At 41.1% G+C, this 12,935-nt stretch overlaps 1 protein-coding gene across 1 annotated transcript in view; it reads right to left on the bottom strand.

Annotated features, from left to right (window-relative positions):
- Positions 1 to 11,841, bottom strand: part of PINX1 (PIN2 (TERF1) interacting telomerase inhibitor 1) — a 92,383-nt gene extending 80,542 nt beyond the window's left edge. Inside the window, exons 1-4 of the mRNA XM_038573661.1 lie at positions 11,684 to 11,841; positions 4,977 to 5,086; positions 3,022 to 3,114; positions 874 to 952 (exon numbers count right to left, since the gene is read on the bottom strand). Coding sequence (XP_038429589.1) covers positions 874 to 952; positions 3,022 to 3,114; positions 4,977 to 5,086; positions 11,684 to 11,702 — 301 coding nt within the window. The 5' untranslated portion in view covers positions 11,703 to 11,841. The remainder of the gene's footprint in view (positions 1 to 873; positions 953 to 3,021; positions 3,115 to 4,976; positions 5,087 to 11,683) is intronic.
- Positions 11,842 to 12,935: the final 1,094 nt, after the last annotated feature.

The raw sequence follows: 12,935 nt of genomic DNA, 5'->3' as shown, positions 1-12,935 counted from the left end.
GTTTCAATTTTACAAGATGAAGGGTTTTATGGATAGATGGTGTGGTAGTTGCACAACAGTATGAATGTACTTAATGTCACTGATCTGTACACTTAAGAATGGTTAAGATGGTTAATTTTATATTATGTATATTTTACCAATGTTTTTTAAAAACCTGTTTGCAGAAGAGCTAACAGTCAATATTTCTTCAGTGAATATCCAGCAAAATTAACTGAAGTTACATCCCTGCCTTCCTAAGAGCCATGAGACAAAAAACTTCCCTTAAAAATTAAACCAAAGGCCCACAAGTTTGAGGATTCTACCATCCATGTCCTTCCCCTCAACAGTATTATCTTTCTCTTAATTTAATGCGTAATGCCCAATATTCAATTGTTTCATTTCCAGTTTCTAGGCCTTAGATACACAATTTCTAGTACTGATGCCCTGTAACAAATTTTACTATACCAGAGTATTCTGAATTTCTGACATACATTCAAAGATACAATGCACTTCACTAGGTAGAATCAATACAAAAAGGCTTTTCTATGAAGAAAAGCTGGCTTCGGTTTGTGGTCCCACTTGGTACTTCTTGCTTTCTATTTTTTTCTCTTGTTTTGTATTTTAAAAGCAACTTTTTAGTCACAACTCAAGGATCCCTGGGAATCACTTTACTAGTTGAGGTGGTAAACTGATTTACCTTGCCATTCTCAAACTCCTACTGAGAAAAAAGTATTTGCTTTCAATGGTGAGAGCACTATTAAACATATACAGAAATGGCTATCTGTAATACCTTCAATTTCAGACATATTATGCTTACAGTAAAAGGAGTTGGTAAAAATTGAGACATTACATCTTCTATAAACCTAATGGATAACAAAGCAAAGGTTTTTCTACCTGTTGTTTCCTGCCCATGGCAAGTGTTCAGGTCAGCCAAAAGCTGGTTAAAATCATCCTGATGAGCAATCCAGTTATCCTAAAAATACCCCAAAAAATCAATTAAAGGCAAGCCTGGAGTTTAAATACACTGGTTGAGATAAGATACACTTTAGAAGCAAGGAAATCTGGTTGTTAATGTGAAGTTTTAAATGTTTCATGAAAATATTATGCTATAAATTTGAATGAAGAAATTAATACAAATTTGAAATCTAATTTATCTATATTAATATGAAAAATAGGCTTTGGGGTGCTTGGGTGGCTCGGCTAGTTAAGCATCCAACTCAATTTCAGCTTGCGTCATGATCTCAGTGAAGTACTCCATACTCAGCAGGCAATCTGCTTGAGATTCTCTTTCTCTCTCTGTACCTCCCCAACCACACACTCTGTCTCTCTCAAATAAAGAAATAAATATTTTTAAAAATTCAGAATATTTTAAAAAATCAAATTTAAATTTTTAAAATTTTTTAATTTAAATTCAATTGGCAACATACAGAACATCATTAGTTTCAGAGACAGAGTTCAGTAATTCATCAGTCGCATATAACAAACACCCAGTGCTCATCATACCACATGCTCTCTCTCCTTAATGCCTGTTACCTAGTTACCCCATTCCCTCTTCTACCTCCCCTCCAGCCCTCAGTTTTTCCCATAGTTAAGAGTCTCTTATGGTTTGTCTCTCTATCTGATTTCTTCCCATTTCATTTCCTCACCTCATGGTCCTCTGCACTGTTTCTTTCTTATACTCCTCGTGAGTGAAACTATATGATAATTGTCTTTATCTGACTGACTTACAAGATTAAAAAAAAAAATTTAAAAATAGGCTTCTTGGAAGCCTTCAAATGTGGATAGCTTATCAACAGTCCACTTATAACCAAATAATCAACAGGCAACCTCTTTGCTAAATACTATAATAAAGAAAAATAAAATTATTATTTTTTTCTCACTATGAGAATATTATGTAAGTCAAAGGGAAAAAAGCAGCAATAGACTTCAGGGCTCTCTTCTTTGCTCATTTGCACTTAAAATATTTTGCCTAACTCTATCTGTTCGTGTTGACCCCAATTTTACAAAAGAACACAGAGGAAGGGAGTAGGAAAGACTCCCAAGTACACTGGAGCACCCTCGCAGTACTAACACATTCATTATAACAAAAACAATTGGACTTTAAAAGAGAATAGGCATCTCCAAAACAATCTAAACCAACGGGAAGCAAGGTATCAATGTTGGAACTTGCCTCATACACACTTCTGAAGATGATGAAGTTAGTTAAGGTATGTTAAATAGGCATATTGGGCAATGCTTCTAAAAAATTAAGTGCACTATACATCTATCTCTAAACAACCACCTTCAAAGCCAACCTCATATAAACTCTTTCTTTAGTGTTTTAAAATTTTAGCTACTCTATCAGCATGATTACTATTTCTAGTCCATTACCTAGTATACTGAATCAAAATAATTTGGTTTACCTAAAACAGTTCTCCAGATTTCCTATCAGATTCTGTTGCCGTAAAAATTTAAAACAAAGCTTTCAGCTTAGGCACTTTATAAGGTAAACAATAATACTGAAAATGAAAAGCATGTTGGGCCATTAATTTTTAATTACAGTGTTATGTTTTCAAAGCATCAGTATTTAAGGGGAAATGTGAATAAATTCAACTGCTGAACACCAAGAGTCAGAACTAGACAACTGGCACAGAGATAGGTCACCACTTTCTTGCAGAAAAGACATTTAGTTTCTTTCTGAAACTAAACACTACCAACTTTTAATAAAATAAACAAATATCAAAACACAGTTAAAGATGAAAATTCCTTACTGTAACCAAAATTAGTGTTTTTATAAAAAGAAAATTCTTTTCAAAGTTTAGCAATAAAACTAATTTGGATCTCTCAGACATAAACAAGAATCCCATAAGGACAACAAGGGAAGGTGGAGGCACATGATGTGATGAAGAGCCAGCTTAGTTATGGGCTCTTTAGTTAACCATAACATGGAGGATACACCCTTGAACAGTTGAAAGCTGATCAATCTGATTGGATTAAAATGTTTATATTTATAAAAAAGCAAATAGTGCAGAAAAAAACCCCAGTAGACACAGTGTTGCTCACTTCATTATTGATTGTAGCTCCAAGTCCCAGATGGTTATTTTTAACTTGAACTTTAATATGATCTGTTGCTCCTTGCTCCTGAGCCCCTAAACCCTGTGGAGATCAAACACAAAGAGAATTAGCATTTTTATTAGGTATAAAGACAGATTGCATCTTTCTTCATCAACCATTCAATTATTAAATATCCAGGAGTCAGGCACTATTCTTACCCTCAAAGAGAACACAGTCTAATGGATGTATGTCTTCCAAAGTATGTCTGTAATACCAATACACACAGTAACAAATGCTAATTCTTCAACCTGACACCCACCTTACGGACCATGTAAACACTGTGGAGAACATGCCTTTTTGTGATGCTCACAATCAGAGTACTACCACCAAACTAATCGAAGCCCATTAGAGATATTACAAATCTATGGCTCTCTCCATTAAATAATTTTATAAGACAACACTGAGAAAGTAGAGAAAGGGGACCCCAAGTCCCCTGCATCAATTAACACTCATATTGTTAAGTGTCCCAGAGAACTTAAGTGTACTGAAGAAACTAAAAGGCAACCAGGTTGGCTCTAGGTTAAGTGGATAAAGAGAAAATAAGATGATATAAAAGAGACAGACCTCACAGGACCTTGAATATTATGGAAGGAATTTGGATTTAATTTTTTAAAACAACAGGAAACCGCTGAACTTCTAAGCAAGGAAATGCCATGATCTAATTTTTGTATTTTAAAGGGTATTGTGGCTGTTGTTTGGCAAATGGCCCAGAGGAAGAACAGAAGGAGGGGAGGGAAGCAGCTGTGAGGCTGCAGCAGTGACTGGGGCCAGCGATGATGTTATGTAGCCCAGGACAGGGCCCTGGGGAGGGAGAAGTAATGACTGGGGAGGCGAGAAGTGAGAGAGCTAGAGGAACCAAGCATGACCATTTGCACAAACGGGGAAGACTTGAGAAGCAAAAGATTGAAGGGAGGGGGGGGTGGATCAAGAGTTTTATAACAAAAATGATAAACTTGAGGTGCTTACTCAAGTGGAAATGTCAAGCTAGGCTGGTGAATTTACAAATGTGAAACTCAGAGGACAGATCTGGACCACGTATAGAAAAGGGACAGAAAAAAAAGAAAAAAGAAAAGAAAAGAAAAGAAAAGAAAAGAAAAGAAAAGAAAAGAAAAGAAAAGAAAAGAAAAGAAAAGAAAAGAAAGAAAAGAAAAGAAAAAAGAAAAGAAAGAAAAAAAAAAAGAAAAAGAAAAGGGACAGCTCTCAGAATTTAGAAAATTCAAAGCATGGTATGGAATGAAAGTGCTCACCTGAGCAGACCACAAAAAAAGCCCAGGCTGAACCCTGAGGAGCTCCAAAGCTCAAAAGCCTGGAGGAGGAAGAGCCAACAACACATTCAGGAGTGGCCAGTGAGGCAAAAGGAAAAAACAGATGGGAGGGCAGTATTGCGGAAGCCAAGACAGAAGTATTTCAAGAGTAGAGTAGTCAATTATGTCCAATCTGCTAAGGGACTGAATAACATGAGAACAAAAAGAGGAGCTACTGGATTTGTCAACAAGATCAGTAAAGTCCTTCAAAGGAACCATTTAAACACAAAGATAACAGTAGAAATCATATTTCAGTCAAGAATAAATGGAGTGTGAGGAAAACAAGAAAATGTGTATTCTAAGCTGTAAAGGGGAACAAAATTACTCTTAGCAACATAAAACACTGAAGGTTAAGTATGATTCTAAGTGCAGCTAATTAATAGGTACAATTTATGAAAGATGCCAATCACGGCAGTTTAAATGATAAAGAGAATTGACTTTCCTGTTCAATTCTAACTTTATCATTAAATTCAGTTATTTCTCCAAAATAACTTATTTATCTAAAATACAAATTTCTCCCAGTCTCCAAAGAAAGATGCGTCCTCCTCCTGATTTGCCTCTTTTTTTTGCTCCAATTTCTTTTGCTCTTCTCCAACATACCTTTCCTTTAGACCACCCCATTTTTTCTAGCATCCTCTGGCCAAACTTGGAATCATCATTGCTCCACGCAGTGTTTCTTGGATCCACAGCCCACTTCTGCTTCCTCCGACCTGTAAATAACAAAGTATCTCATCGGCAACTCATCTTTCAAACCTGGAAAATACTACACAAATATACAGGAGACCTAATATGTACACATATACTTGCAAAAAATGTGACAAACAATATGTTTTATTACATACAGATACTGGATTCAACATTTGATGAAATATCATAAGACTGGATCACTTACCCTGGCTTTCCCAACTGTATATTCTCAATATACAAATTGGCCTAAGATAAGAATAACAATGTTCCCTCCATATGTGACAAACAAAAATAAATGATCTACCATCACCTGGCCTTCCACACTCAACTAAAGGTAGAAATTGAAAGCACCTGTCAACACAGGCGTCACCATCACCAGTAGCAACAGCAGAGACTACAGCTTTCCTTCCCATACGTCACATACCAAATGCTATCCATACGTTGTACTCAATTTGCAGTAACCCAATGAGGATGGACATCCTGATCTCCATTTTTCAGACAAGAAAAATCTGAGATTTAAAGAAATGTGTCTAATGCCCCCAAGCAAAACTCGGAGCCTCCATACAAAGCAAGGTTCAAATGACGTCAAAGCTTATATTCTTAATCCACAGTCATTATGATCTTGAGGAGAGCCAACTATACCCTCCCTATCTGTGATCGACAGACACTTGTGATACCATCCCTCGTCACTAAAATGCCCTAAAGCCACATGCCCCTTTCTCTGAACTTCCAGAAAAAATTATCTGCTGCTTTTCTGGCATTTAACTCACATTCTTTGTATTGTGGCTTTTATATCCATCTCTTCTGTTTTCTATTAGACCATCATTTCCTTATGGCTCATATTTGTGTGTTTTTCTTTTTTATGCCTCAAGAAACAGAAAATACTGTGCCCATAGCAGGTACTCAGTAAACATGTAAATGGAGGTATGACTGAGTTAGAAAGAGAAGAAATGAAAAAAGAAGAAAGGAAGGAAGGAAAATAATTAAGGGAACTGCTTTGAATTCCTTCATATTAAGTATTTTTTAAATGCATATCAATAACTGACCATTAGGAACTCAAATTTATAACTGTAGTTTCAAGGAAAATGACCAGAGATACAGAACCTCAAAAGTTCATAGAACAAGAACACAAAGCCTCAAAGTTAATTATGGCCAAGTAAGAAATTTGGAGGTCCTCATTATTATTCACCTACTGCAACAACCAAAGCGCAGTGTCTCACTATCAACAACAGTCTTGTAATTTCATCCTCCCTCCTCCCCTCCCTTCTTTCTTTAAGAAAGGTAGCTGAGGGGATCCCTGGGTGGCGCAGCGGTTTAGCGCCTGCCTTTGGCCCAGGGCGCGATCCTGGAGACCCGGGATCAAATCCCACGTCGGGCTCCCGGTGCACGGAGCCTGCTTCTCCCTCTGCCTATGTCTCTGCCTCTCTCTCTCTCTCTCTCTGTGACTATCATAAATAAATAAATAAAAATTAAAAAAAAAAAAAAAAGAAAGAAAGGTAGCTGATACATACAGCACCTCACTTAGATGTGTCTGGAATCTTAGAAGCTGGACTACCCTACATCCTCCTACAAATGGACCTTGAAAGCTTGTTTAAAGGTTCTAGCGGGGAAGCGTAGCCATTCATATACCCTTGACCAAAGAAAGGTCCTCCTTATCCCTCCTGTATTGAGGAAGGTCGTCCTCTTCAACCTAGCATGCAGTTTCAGGAGAGGCAAACATGGAGCAGTGAGGAAGGGGACTCCCGCCTAGATCAGCCCAATCAACCCTGGCAATCAATGGAGTAACAGATGTCACAGCCAGATCACCCTCACACCTTCACAACATAATGTAAAAATAACACAACTTCCAGTCAGAGGGCTAATTTTACTCCACGTAAAATCAATAAAGAGACCCAAACTACATACATCCTAGCAAAAATAAGTAAACCTTTTACAAGCATGCAGAAAAAGGCTACTTATAAAGCAAAACAAGTTGGGCTCAAATCTACAGTTTTGCAGGAAAAATGTGACCCAAAAGTGCTAACCATGGCTAAGTTACTTTTTTTGGTTAACATTTATTTATTTATTTATTTATTTATTTATTTATTCATGAGAGATACAGACAGGGAGGCAGAGACACAGGCAGAAGAAGCAAGCCCCCCAAAGGGAGCCCAATGTGGGATTTGATCCTGGATCCTGTGAGCAGAGGCAGACTTTCAACCGCGGAGCCCCCCAGGCATCCCTAAGTTACTACTTTACTATCTTAGCAAATATACAGCTTAACGCTCCCTCTGCTAATAAACAACATACTAGATCAAAGCCTCGTTAACCAGTGTTCTCTCCATAAGGCTGCTTACTGGTATATCAGAATTCATGCCTCCATACAGTAAGTAGTGCTTGCCAGGGGGTTCTGAATAGGGCTTAAACATTTCTGAGAATGAATGAGGCCACCCCTTGCAATAAAAACTCTAACAGTTTATGTTACATATGTGTACGCAGCAGATAATAAATAGTGCTTATACAAAAGACCCCCAAGGTCAGTTCCGGCAGAAATGTCAGATATCCTCAACCAATGGGGTAGGATAGGGCTTCCTCAATAAGGATGTTAAATGGAGGGGGAGCGGTGCCCTCCCTTTAAATAAAAAAGGGCAACAATGGGTGAAATGAAATTTAATAGTATTCCATATTAGAGACTTTCCCAGAATCTTTACTACTCAGACATGTAGATCCTCCTAGGGCAAGTAGGCATGCCATGTTTCCCAAATTTATTTAATCAGAACCTTACTTTCCTGAAACACTTTCTGGCTCTATGCTGTAGAAGTTTCCAGGTTTGAGAAATCCTGGCAAGAAAAAGACTGTCACTGGTCTGTGCAGATTGGATCAACATTTACATAATGTGTTGTTATTCTTATTCCAGTTATTCAGCTTTGCTAACCCTATGTGCAGAATGGAGCATTGCAGGCCTCCCTGCTAGTGTTCGGAAGGCTTGCTTACAAGGTTAGCAGCTTGGCTGGGAACTTGGGTTTCAGGAAGGTTCCTAGCATTCTCAGAATTGATGAAGGGTTCACTATGCCTGTTTATATAAACAATATGGTTTATACTGAATATTCGGTTTTCCTTCTGGGAGTCAGGAATTTTGGTATATGCCAAGCAGAGCCTGCCTAAAGACCAGCCTCCAGTAAACATAACAGCAGTCCCTAACAAACTTCCCTGGTTTGCAACACTTCACAAGTGTTGTCACAACTTGTACTGGGGTAATGAAGAATGTCCTATCTGACTTCACCGAGAAGACTCTGGAAGCTTGTGTCTGGTTTGCCTTGGACTTTGCTCCATGTATCTTTTCCACTTGCTGATTTTGTTCTGCATCCTGTAGCTGTAATAAATCTTAGCCATGAGTACAACTTTCTGCTGAGTCATATGTCCTGAATCTGAGCAAATCACTGAATCTGGGGTGGTCTTGGGATGCCTGACACTATGTGGAACAGCAGTATAAGTGACAAACGTGGGCCTCAGGGGAGAGTACCCTGAATTTGCAGAATCACTACTTGGGATGATGTATTTATTCTCTAGCAGGGACTCCCCCTATGCGGAGACCTAACTGTAGATGGTTCCATCAGGACACTTTTGGGGTAACCCCAATAAACAACCCTCCTTACAAGAGCTGTAAGAGATTTCATTTTTCAATCACTCCATGCCTAATACCACCTGGTTTATGCCAGGATTCAGCTTACTCTGAAAGGTATGTGGAGTCCTAAGAGCCAGGAACAGTTTTGTCTTTTTGTCTTGAGATATTCAAGAGCTCAAAATATACCATCCATGTACCATGTATTCCTATTTAAAAATTCAAGACAATAATCAAACTAAAGGAAACTGCAGTACAAAATCTTAATGCAATGAGCATTATTATAATCCATTAATTATAGTGTGATTTGACTACAAACATGATTGGAAGTATCCAAAAATGGTCTTAAAAAGAAAAGAATCTATGAAAAAAGTAGTAACTTGATAAAAATCCGTGTCTAAAATTCCAAATAACGTAATGACTGGGAAGTGAGTAAATTCTTGTCTTACATAGGGGGAGGTTTATCTAAGCTAGATTCCTTGTCTTACATAAGGGAGACTCAATAAAATAACACTTGATAATTACGGAAATACTAATAAAAAATATTTTTGAGACACCAAAAGAGAACTATTCGATTTTAAAAACAGGATAAGTGCCTATGGCGAAAATAAAACAAAATATAGTCAACATGGCAAAGGAAAACAGAGGAAACAGCATGTTTAATGAATTGAAAATGTTCACTAATGTTAAGTGGGGGGAGACTGTACCTACAGAATTACCCCAATTTTATAAACTAGAAGAAAAAAATAATTGCTAGGAAGTGAAATTATGAGACTAGCATTTTTCTTTGCTCCTATTTTCTTATTTCTAAAATAAGAACAGCAATCCTGGGGCACCTGGGTGGCTCAGTTGGTTGAGCATCAGTTGGTTTTGGCTCAGGTTATGATCTCAGGATTCGAGATTTGCACTCCACACTCAGCAGGGAGTCAGCTTGAGATTTTCTCCCTCCCCCTTTGCCCTCCAACCCCTACCTCGCTTGTTCGTGCTCGCATGCTCTCTCTCTCTGCCGAATAAATAAATCTTTAAAAAACTAAAATAAATTAAGAACACCAATCTTTTGTTTAGTATTTTTTTAAGATTTTATTTATTTGAAAGAGCGAGAGAGCGCGAAAAGAGCACAAGCAGGGGGAGTGGCAGAGAGGAGAAGCCAACTCCCCACTGAGCAAGGAGCCCAGCAGGGCTCAAACAACAGGACCCTGGAATAATGACTTGAGCCAAAGGCAGCCGCTTAGCCGACTGAGTCACCCAGGTGCCCCAAGAACACCAGTCTTATTAAAATAAGAACATCTAATCACAAGGGATGCCAAAGACAAACAGCAAGTTATTTTAAAAGACAACACAAAATATCATATATTGTCATGGCGAAGATTTGAAAATTTGGAGTCACAGTGCGGAGAGAGGAACTGAAAATATTCCCTTGAAATCATGCAATTTGAATTACTGATGCCTACAAACAGCATTTCACACCTTTATAATAAGCATTTCATATTTTGAAACATTTCATGTTCACTATCTCACGGATTTTTTTTAAAAGCCAATCTAGTAATGAAGATAATAAAGAAGTTTTTTAATATCCTGGAAGAAACTGATCATGGAAGAGACAAAAATGAACAGCAGAGCCAGGGCCAATGTGTATGCTGAAATAATCATATATCAGAGAATATTAAAACCAGAAAAGATCCTAGCAGCCCTAGTTCCACAAATGAAGAAACAGCGCCGAGTCCGTCTAAAACATATTCTTTTCCAGAAGTCTCTGTTTTAAAACAATAAACCGCTGGCCCAGTGACCAAAAAAAAAGGTAAAGACACAGAGATAACTAGATCAAATTTGTCACTTTCTAGCTCAAAGACTCGGGACAAATTATTTTCTTCTGAACCTGGATTTCAACTGCTGTAAAAAGGGAACGGTGCCTTCCTCCTTGTGTTTTGGGCTCCCATTCTTCCACTTTCTTAGATAAGAGGATGCTGACAGCATTTATTTCATTGAACCCCTGTGTGATTGCTGTTGGTCTGTTAAACAAGCTGTTTCTGTTCATTGCCCATTACGCACTTTGAAAAAAAGTGATGGGCCGGCTTTTCTTGAGCAAAGCTCGACTGCCATCTGGTGACAGGCAACTTTTAGTTAGATACGTCCCGAAAAAGTCAAACAGCCTCTCAGAGAGAGAGAGAGAGAGAGAGAGAGAGAGAGAGAGAGAGAATGAATTCAGGAACTTCACGAAGTGAAGACAACAGTCAAACTGAAGCGAGCTGCGGCGTTGCAGCCAACACTTCTGTCGTGCAAGAATGTTAACAATTCCAGCTAAGTCCGAACGGCCAGTCTTACTCAGAATCACTCGTTGGTCCTGCATCCTCTTAAAAAAAAAGAAAAAAGAAAAAAAAAAAAAGGCTAACTTCTTGCGTTTGATGTCTTCGAGAGCAGGATTTCACGGCCTGAAGAGATTCTGCTGGCCCAACCGCCTGCTTTTTTTTAAAAAGATTATTTATTTATTTATTCATGATAGAGAGAGGCAGAGACACAGGCAGAGGGAGAAGCAGGCTCCACGCAGGGAGCCCGACGCGGGACTCGATCCCGGGTCTCCAGGATCGCGCCTTGGGCCGAAGGCGGCGCCAAACCGCTGCGCCACCCGGGGACCCCCCACAACCGCCTCTTCGTAAGCAGAAGCAGCTGAGGCCCGGAGAAGTGAGAGAACAGCTCAGGGTTTGCTCGGCCGGCGTCCGGGCTCCCGGTCGACCCACCGCGCGCGCGTGCCCGATCTGAGCGCAAGGACAGGAGTCCCACGTGGACACTCGGTCTCTTTCACTAGCCGACCGGTAGCTAACTTCCCGGGAAGGCTGCGTTGGAAATCTCCGCGGCAGGCGGGGCGAGCCGAGCCGACCTGGGCTTCCCCGTCCCCCCGCCCCCCCCCCCCCCGAGGGGGCGTCCTCCCGCCCCGCCGCGCGCCGGCGACCCGCATCCCCGCGCCCCTCAGCCCGCCCCGGGGGCGTCGCCTGGAACCTTCAGCCTCGCGCCCTCCACTCACGCTCAGCCAGCATCGACATGTCGACAGCCTGGAACGCCGCGAGCCTCCGGACCTGAGCGGTGGCGGCTACCGAGCAGCCGGCTCGCGGAGAAGCGAGAAGCGCGGGGCCGGCAGACCAGGTGGACCGCGGCGGCCGGGCGCGTACTGGTGACGTAGTCGAGGTGCGACCGGCCCTCGACCACGTGGCGGCGAGTGGGCGGGGCGAAGGAGTTGGGGAGGTGCGCGAGCGCAGCCGCTCTGGGGCGCGGGTCGGAGGGCGGCGGGGCGGGGCGGGGCGGGGCGGGGGGTCCTGTGCGGCTTGGCCGTGAGTGCCCCGGGGCGAGCGCCCGGAGGGTTACCTGTGCCGTTCTCTGTTGATTACTAAATGCCAAGCACGGTGCATTCTGGAAATAAACATGATCCCTGCCCTCTGTTAGCTCACAAGAAATACGTAAACAACAGAAGTTAGGGCGGTCCGTGCATTTGAGGAGTTTGAGAAACTCACCTGGAGGGGAAGACCTTGCACTACGGTGTCTTTTCATAATGTCCTACTTCTACCCTCTGGGGTAGGTAGGTAAAGCAGATACCTAAGCACCTATCTATGGGATCCCAACTTAGGGGGAGAACTAAATGTGGCCAAAATTTTTGTCTCTTTGTAACATGATGTCTTCAGCAAGACTAAGTTGCTCTGAGCTTTGCCTTTATCATAATTCTGTCTGTATCCACACCAATACCTAGCAAAATAATTTGAAGATGATAGGGGCTCTGCAGCCGTCTGTGACTTTTACCTGCAGTGTCTCAGTCTCCAGGGGAGCGCCAATGAGATTCTGGCGATGAGACTCTTAGGCAGTTAGGAAGGATGTGTTTTTGCACAGGTGGCCCTCCCGCGGAACTTCAGGTGATGGTATAGATAGAAGGCTTTCGGGGATGGCTCAGCGGTTCGGCGCCTGCCTTTGGCCCAGGGCGCGATCCTGGTGTCCCCGAGATCGAGTCCCGCGTCTGGCTCCCCGCACGGAGCCTGCTTCTCCCTCTGCCTGTGTCTCTGCCCACCCCTCCTCTCTCTATGTCTATCATGAATAAATAAAAATAAAATAAAGAAGGCTTTCCCCTCCTAAGTAGAACATAAAGAGAGCAGCCAGGTGCCATGAGAAGCTGTATGAAGGACTAGACTCCTGTTCTAGATGAATCTGCCCTTTAACTAGGAGTCTTGACAAACAGGGTTAACTTCTCTAGTTTCATAAAAATCAGAAAAAAGAAACACAAAAGAATAGTT

Source organism: Canis lupus, chromosome 25 (genome assembly GCF_011100685.1).
Source record: "Canis lupus familiaris isolate Mischka breed German Shepherd chromosome 25, alternate assembly UU_Cfam_GSD_1.0, whole genome shotgun sequence".
In the NCBI taxonomy this organism is placed as follows: domain Eukaryota; kingdom Metazoa; phylum Chordata; class Mammalia; order Carnivora; family Canidae; genus Canis; species Canis lupus.
Note: the sequence above shows the minus strand (reverse complement) of the source record. Positions and strands in the feature narration are given on the sequence as shown.